Source organism: Hyposmocoma kahamanoa, unplaced genomic scaffold, assembly GCF_003589595.1.
Source record: "Hyposmocoma kahamanoa isolate Upper Pololo Valley unplaced genomic scaffold, ASM358959v1 63, whole genome shotgun sequence".
Taxonomy (NCBI): domain Eukaryota; kingdom Metazoa; phylum Arthropoda; class Insecta; order Lepidoptera; family Cosmopterigidae; genus Hyposmocoma; species Hyposmocoma kahamanoa.
Window position 1 is genome coordinate 17,204,640 of NW_020653851.1, and position 9,115 is coordinate 17,213,754.

The window sequence follows — 9,115 nt, forward strand, 5'->3', positions numbered from 1 at the left end:
TGCATAATAATTCTCTATAGCCTGCAGCGTTGCCTGCATGCACGCCTAATTCTATTTCTGCCATCTGCGTCTATTTGCTTCTAAGTGGTATTGCTTATGCAGATATCGGATTCAAGTAATGACTTTAAGCTTAACATGGAATAGACAATGTTTTGTGTGATATTCTGTAACAAAATTGTAATTAACCGCTCGACTTCTCATCACGGAGTGAATCATGACTTTGCTTTTGCTGCAGCTGCCTTTGGTTGGCGTATCACACCCCCACGGATTAAAAACTCTGCTGCTATCCGACCAACAGTCTGTGAAATTAAATTTATTTAGGGCCCACTTCACGTCATCCAACGTGTTAGTGTTATTTACATAAAGAATAGTTTTGGGAAGGACGTGAGCCCATATTTATATAGTGCCGTCGCTGTTTATTGAAATATTTCATTGTTAATTCTCTAAACAACGCCTCTGTTTGGAGGGGTCGGGATATGATGGCAGTCTGAATGCAGCATTAATATTATTTGTTGAAATAACAATAATCTATTCCAGGACGTTTTTATTATTATATATCATCTCCGGTGTCCCACAGATAGCAAAAAAACTATTAAGGGAGTTGAAATCACGGCGCGGATGGAAAGGATAAGCCATGGTGCAGGACAATTTACACGTAGGTGAGCGAGCCTTACGAGGAACTGATAATGTTGGCATAGGTCGGGGAAAAAAACAAGATCGTCCTGGAGATAAGGTGGAAAGATAACTTGCCGGAAATGTGACGAATTGAAACTAAAGTCGAAAAGGTTTATTTTGGTTATTTGGTAACCAGTTTTTTGAGAGCATGTACATTTTATAGAATGCCTAAGAACGGAAATCGTTATCTCAAATGTCGTGAACCAATATGACGTAAAACGTTAGCTTTATCTGTGTAAAGTACCTAAAAAGTAAGTAAAAAGTATAGTAACCGTGTGAAGAGGTTATGATGGTAGTTATACGAAACCTTACACGGCATTCACATATCGTGTTACTCCGTTAATTTTTCTTTCATTTTTTCACCCACCGCAGCTCTAGCCATGTAACTCAAGATCTGAATAGAAGATCTCCTTACCAGCGGATGCTGTTACCTACCACAGGTTTTTTGTGTTATTCGATCACAAAGCCAATATCTAATTTTAAAATTGCTTCAATAATAACAATTCGATTTCAAAGCTTGTGTAAAGCAATTTACTGGGAATTGCTGTTTAATTCGAAACCAAGATGTCATAATAGTTTGAAATTGAGAGCATTCTTTGGTAAGCGTTTGGTTTGTTACCGCAAAATAGTTTTAGAATTTATCATTGTGCTGCAACTTCACAATACGCTGGCACTTATCTCTGAAAGCATATCAAGGAAACAGTTCCAGTTTGTAGCGCCTACGCTCCTTGTCGTAGGGGCTGTTCGTGAAACAATGCGCCAGCGCACCTTTCGTTGGACAGAACATTAAATCTGGTACAATTTCAAAGCGAACGCGAGATTATGAATACTTTACAAATTTACTTACAAGCTGCGGAACTTAGCAAAAGTGTAATTGAACAAATAGAATAATGCAATGACTTTATACCCTTATATTTCAATTAAAATGACATAACGAAAAATAAATTACAGAGAGCGGACAGACAGGGTCAAAATTGTATCATGGCTTGTTTTAATGTCCCTCGAGAACAGACAGAACTTACATACAAACATAACATAGAAAAGTGCCTCACTTGGACTACGCTCTAACCGTAAAGAATTCAGATGAACGATAGTGGCTGACCATAAACCAAGCTGTCGTCCGATACCGCCCCGCGCCAGCGTCGCAGCTGGTTATCACTGACTTGCTTTATAAAAGCCAGCAAAGTGCACTAGCCTCACTACTGCATTTGCAATTTTGCAGTATACCTATAAAGGATAATAATAATGATTGATGGTTACATCTAAGGGGTCAACTATAGTTTATTTAGTATCGCTTATGTTCTGTCGCATAGTGAAACGCAGCAAATTATGGTTGATAATTATCATAATAGTTATCTTCATAAATGTCCCTTGGATATTTATAAAATTCATTGGAACAACAAAATGCTACTGCTAGCAATGTCGTGTCATGCGTTTGCACCAGATATAAATGACTGAGTATCCAAGTGTCAAATTTCAATCACTATAAGAATATAATCTCACTACAGCGTACTAAAAAACCGACCACCACTACTAAGAGATACCCTCTTTCCAACAAAAAAAAGAATCACGCAAATCGGTTCACAAATGCGGTTACGGCGTAACATACATACAAAAAAAAACATACAGACGAATTGAGAACCTCCTCCTTTTTTTAAAGTCGGTTAAAAAGTCACTAATCAAATCGTTTTCCCAAAGATTTTTCTTCATGTTCACTTAATTTTTTTCGCCGGCTGTCATTTTTAGTCAAAAATTAAGAGATAAAAGTATGATATAGCATGGATAATTATCATAATGTTAAAGAGCATTTTCTTTATTTTCAACATCTTGATGATTTCGAATTCTGTTTAAATGGAATAACGTCAGCAGGTATATCAATAACAGACAATACACATTATAGTGTAAGGTTTCACGCTGAAATGGTTACTTTTAATGAAATCTGAATAATATATTCATTCAAACGCATTGGAATTTTAGGCGTCGCGTTTATTGGCTGGGCTCCATAGAATCACCATAAACGTCATCTGAAATAAATTACACACATGTACCAAGAACCTGCTGAGTAGATCCAACCAACAGATATAACCAATATAACCTGCGCATGAAACTCATAAAGATAAGAGATACGTTAATTTTTGTGTTGTTAAGGTTGTTCTAAGTAAATTATGTTGCATATCCGACTACTCGTTAAAAAGCATTTCGTTAACATGCGTTTGTTTTAAAAGAAACAAGAAAATGTACGGACTTCTTAGAGGTTTTCATTTAAAATTGTCTCACATAGGCGGACAGAGTCCCGTTTGCTCCTTACATTGTGTTTATTTTTATTCTAATTTCTAAGCAAGAACAATGAGCAGATGGCCGCGCCGGTGACAATGATAGATGGCACTCTATGGCTGCAGGTAGGAACAATAGAAGGAGCACAAAAAGTGCATTTATTGTAAGGAGAGTCAAATCGCTAAGTCCATTACCTGTCTCAGGCGCACGGGCCGTTGTAAATCTGTCACTTCGGCTTACCCTCAAAAGAGACACGACGAGCAGTGAGGTTTTAGTTTTGACGTTCCTCTAATTAAATCTCTGAGATTAAGTTTCTTCTCAGAAAATACGGCTAGTCATCAAAAGATTTAATTAGTTAATTACCTCGCGGGTTTATTTAAAAGGTTTTTTAAGTGATGTTTTAAACGTGAGCGTCTGGACTAAACTAGGTCGTGCTTATCAAGTGGAGGTTTCAAGTTTCTATGCCTGACTATTTAAAGCTATTGCACGTTTTAGGAAATTCATATATTTTGTTTTAGTAGCAATAGATGTGTCTCAGACTAGTTTTATTGAATAATAAATTAGATTGTGTAAATTGTCGTACTTTCGTTATAGTTGTACCGCAGCCTATGTAGGTAAATAGAAATTAAGTCCATTGTTAATTCATTACGTACTTGCTTTACTAAAAGAGCATATGCATGTTTCAGTTAATATAAGGATTATAAATATTCCAAAAACTTCTACCTAATGGGCAGATTTTAGAAGTGTTCTAAGAATATCACACGCACCACAGGGTGTATTTTTAGGAAGGTCCTTTTTGTCACCAATATAAAGGATTCCTTTGAAAAGTCAGATCGAGATACTGTGGCGATTGTTCGCGGCTTAAATATTATTTTGGCAGCTGAAATTGCTGTGAAATAAGATTAAGTGGACAGATATTATTGACGGCATAATGCAGGTGTTAGACTCACACATTGGATATTTTATTTTTTTATAAACGATTAGACGTGTCCTGCCTGTAGCTCAAAACCGAATAGGTAGGTACCCAGCTCAACTCCATACCTTTTTTAAGTAATCAATAATAACGAATTACGTACGTATTTATAATAACTAACTAGGTTACTTCCAGAGTTTTTACGACTATTTATTGATAAATAGAGTATAACAAAAAAAACCGTTTATTATGTAAAAATCACAGCACAAACACATTTTATAAGTACAATAGGTACACAATATGGCACACTTTGTACAATAGGGTCGCATCTGCAAAATTACAACTTTTGAAGAGAAACATCAAACTAAAATCCTTTGTAGTTTAAATAAGAGAGTTCTTAATTAATTTTCACATATTATATAAGTAGGTACTTACGTAATTTGTTTCATGAAGTTCGTTATTTTTATGACTTCCATATAACTTTAGACGTAACACATGTAGCTTTATTATATCAAGGGAACGATATATCACGTGTTAAATGCACAATGGTTAAACAAATAGTCGGCACAATATACCTCATTAAAACCGAAGTGAAATAAATAATACGAACAACGAGTTAATAATTAGCATAACAGTGTGTGATATGATGTTACGGAATCCGTCTTCCGCTAGGTTTGTTGTCGTGTGAGTTACAGGATATTGGAGATGTATTACTATAATATAATATTGTATATACCTAATACCATTATAATATAAGTATTTTATGATACATAAGGCGGTTTTGCACAAACATTTAACAATCTACAATGTTTTGCAGCCTGCGCTTGCTCAAGAGCAATCAAGTATATATATCAAGTATATTGTAATAATACGTGCCCATTATTACAATGAATTGAGAATATTTAGTACCTACGTAGGTTTGTGAGTACTAAATTTTGAAACCCAAACGTATTTAGGTCGGTAGAAGGTCGGCAGGTTATAATCTTAGAATAATAACGCATAGAATGATAGTTTCATATCAAACGAACTGTCACAAGTGAGGCAAAAACCAAATTCATGTAGGCGTAAGCAACTTGTAACTACGCTCGTCGGCACGCACACAAATAAACAAATAATGATGCCATGGAATAACATTTCCCTCAAAAGTGGGGAAATTGTATCTTGCTTAACTCATCATTAAGTTAAAGGTGCCTACAGATTTGCCCGACATTGTCGATCAGGTGCCTACAGATGTGCTCGATTTTGTCGATCGACAATGTCGATCAGGTGCCTACAGATATGCTCGGTTTTGTCGATGAAAAACGAATATAGCACTTATTTGTAAATCCAAGATGGCGGATACGATTTTTCAAAATATGCTATATGGGTATCCTTTTCGAGGTATTTGGGGATGCTCATTACGAATATGGCACTCATTTCTAAATCCAAGATGGCGGACACGATTTTTCAAAATATGCTATATGGGTATCCTTTTCGAGGTATTTGGGGATGCTCGTTACGAATATGGCACTCATTTCTAAATCCAAGATGGCGGACACGATTTTTCAAAAAAATGCAATATGGGTATCATTTTCGAGGTATTTGGGGATGCTCATTACGAATATGGCACTCATTTCTAAATCCAAGATGGCGGACACGAGTTTTCAAATAAATGCAATATGGGTATCATTTTCGAGGTACTTGGGGGTGCTCATTACGAATATGGCACTCATTTCTAAATCCAAGATGGCGGGCACGATTTTTTCAAAAAAATGCTATGTGGGTATCATTTTCGAGGTATTTGGGGATGCTCAATGTGAATATGGCACTATTTGTAAATCCAAGATGGCGGGCACGATTTTTCAAATAATGGCAAGTTGGGTATCGTTTTCGAGGTATTTGAGGGTGCTCATTACGAATATTGCTTTTGTTTGAACTGTCGTGTTTGCCATCTTGGATTTAGAAATGAGTGCCATATTTGTATTGAACATTCCCAAACATCTCGAAAACGATACCCAACTTGCCATTATTCGAAAAATCGCGCCCGCCATCTTGGATTTAGAAATAAGTGCCATATTGGAAACCTAAAGCCGAAAATGCCATAAGCAAACATTAAAGAAAATAACTGTTAAAATAGATTAAAAAATCGCTTAAGAATGCTCCCCTTTTAAGAAAATAAAATATTTCAATATAAAATATTTCGCTTGAGTTACGAAAATAAAGACATGTAATAAGCTATCAAAGTTGTACTGGTGGTGCCAACACTATAGTAGAAACAAATATATACTGTAAATTTGTTGCAATATGTGCTCCTATTCAAATAAAATTAAAAGAAATAATTATTCAATAAAGCATGAACGCAGAGCCGTTAAAAGTATTATAAAATAATTAAGTGTCCCAATCACTTTCATCACAAGTTAACGAAAACATTTAATGTTTATTCAAGTAAATATTATTGTTCAAGATGCGCAAATAAATCGAAATTACAGGCACCACTAAAATTTACGTAATATAATTATTTTGAAACAGAATAGCAAAATGGGGAGAAAAAAATTCGTTACTTTGCAACACTTTCGTATCTTGTTGCCGCGAAATTATTTTTCTGTTTTAGTGAATATTTACATAAAAATATGAGTTGAAACGCATTACTTACTTGTGGAATGCGATGTTAGTGTCTATTTTATGTTTGTCTGTTGTATTTTTACACCCATTTACCGCACATTTCGTCATTTTTAGCAAAAAATTTTGGAGCTGTTCGCGGTGCAATATGACCTTGAGCACTAACAGCCCGCGCGCTCCTGGGACGCGTTTGGAACCCTCTAACTTGCCTCACTTTGCGTGTGCGGGCTAGGTTTCTATGCGTTATTATTCTAAGGTTATAATTAGTTTCAGTTATCGTTATCAAACTATACCGAAACGTGTCTCATATCCAGGCATGGCACCGGCAGATAGTGAGTTCATACAACAAATTCTAACAGATGGTTTTGGAAAGGAATTATTTAAGTAATAAAGTTAATTGCACAACTTGTTACATTAAATTTATTTAATTTTTTTCCTGTTATATTACCGTGTTATTGTTAGTAAATTCTGTATAATCTATCTTATTTAGTGATTTCGAATATCGTATTATGTTCACGTTGTCCGATTACAATCATCGATTAAAATTAACGAATGAATGCCAAAAACTTACCCAATAATCGCCAAACCTCAGCACTGCTCAAGTAAACATTGAGGTGCGCCAGGCATGCCGGCAGCATGATACATATCAACAACCACTTCATCGTTCCACACAACTATAACCCTTCTTCAAGAACGACAGCAGGTCCTCATCGGTTCCAAAAGTTCAATAACAACACATTTGTTTCACATTTTCAAACCGTTCAACGATTCCAAGTTCTGGTCGACAAGACGAGACACTCGAATAAAACATACAAATTCACAAGAAAATACAATTGAACTTGAATAATTGGTGAAATTTACATACACAAACCTGTGAATTTATTCAATAACAGTCACATAAACCTAGTTATCTCGTGTTATATGTTTATAAACATTGTTAATATCAACGTTACTTTATAAAAACGCACAACACTACCCACCCGTAGCACGGTTTCGGTCAAACTGGTTATTTAGGAGTGTGAGTAAGTGAATATAAATGCACCTCCGAGTCTCTCTCTGTGTGTGTTTACTAGCTGTAACAGCAGGATTTGACAAGTGCTGAGAAAAAATCGTTTCTCTTCGCTAGATGGTGCTGTGACTATCAACAAGTGTATTCTGTCTGTGAGAAATTCGTCGGTTTTCCATAGCCTAAGGTTTTTGTTGACTTTGTGATTTGTAAAATGACATATACCCTTTGGTGCCTACTGTATACTGGTTTTGAGGTTTACTCAGCCATAACAGATTCTTTTTAACACAACTTACAACACGTACATTACATACGTACAACTTTTTTATTATCTGCTGTATAATATTACATGTTTTACTAATTTACGACGTCTCGTTGGGCAGCAAGTGCTAACAGTTTCGATAAGAGAGACAGCAGAGAGCCTCGATATAACACTTACTCAACTCTTTCTTCTTCTTTGGGATTTTGTACCCTCCTCGTACAAAGCCGGTCATATCAAATTTTTTATATTATGAAACTTTACTGTAGGTGCATAATGCTATATTTTTAGGACTACGAATTATTAATTAATAGGTTAAATTCATTCACAGTTGACAAAAAGCTGGCGGTACCTACCACCTATTATCATACCTAGAAAATTGTATACACCTACCAATTACATCAGTTGGACCTTGGTACTGTTAACTACGGCACATCTATTAAATTATAGGTAGGTATAATAATTTTTATTATAAAGACATCAGTGTATATAATGTACTCTTTGGTAAAGACTACTTGTGAAGACTTGAAAACTAAAAATATTGCAATTATTTTGACAGACAAGTCTCGCCATCTACAATATTTTATCAATACTAACTCAACACAACCAAATCACTTGTGCCCTCTATGATGACCCAGAGGTATTATTCGCTCAAAAGAGGTAGCCTTTTTGTAATAAAATATTACACCAGATGGTGTATGTACGTAAGCGTTTTTGACTAGTTATTTTATGAATAGGTATGGCAGGAGTTTGAAACAACACATTTAAAAAAATATTAATATGAAACGATTTGTTCACTAACATTTTTTATTTATTGTCTGAACATCAGATGATATAATAAATTATGAGGCAACCAAAATGAAGTTTTGAACTTTTTGTAGATTATCTATGTAAAAATCGAACATAGGAAATAACTTTGATAAACAAATAATTTCAAGTTTTTTTTACAAAATGTACTGAAATTATCAACCGTATAGGTGGATTTTTACTTTACATGCGGAATTGTACACTAATTTCAATCAATACTAACGTATCCTCGGTAGTATAGTGGTAAGTATCCCCGCCTGTCACGCGGGAGACCGGGGTTCGATTCCCCGCCGGGGAGACTCTTTTTTTTCAATTTTAACTTTTTTATTATTGTTATCACATACGTGTAAACCAATATTTTTTGGCATTCAAGATTTATGCGTAACACGATAACCCTACACAGTTTACAGGCAGTTACAGCAAATGACAATTTATATAAAAATAATTGCTAGTCTAAATATAAAACCATTTTGTATGTACGAGTGTATGAGTATCGTCAATATATGAATGCGTATGTTTCTATGCGAGTTAATTTTATACTTAATAATTATAACGTATTTATAAAAAAAAATCCTCCGTCTTC

At 35.0% G+C, this 9,115-nt stretch overlaps 1 protein-coding gene and 1 non-coding gene across 2 annotated transcripts in view; one reads left to right on the forward strand and one right to left on the reverse strand.

Moving 5' to 3' along the window:
- The window catches only part of LOC113230307 (tyrosine-protein kinase Drl-like), a 33,645-nt gene extending 26,449 nt beyond the window's left edge, over positions 1-7,196 (reverse strand). The window contains exon 1 of the mRNA XM_026464181.1: positions 7,032-7,196. Within this exon, the coding sequence (XP_026319966.1) occupies positions 7,032-7,122 (91 nt within the window). The 5' untranslated portion in view covers positions 7,123-7,196. The remainder of the gene's footprint in view (positions 1-7,031) is intronic.
- A 1,562-nt stretch (positions 7,197-8,758) lies between these two features.
- Trnad-guc lies at positions 8,759-8,830 on the forward strand. The gene has a single exon. It is a non-coding gene; the product is annotated as a tRNA-Asp (tRNA).
- Positions 8,831-9,115: the final 285 nt, after the last annotated feature.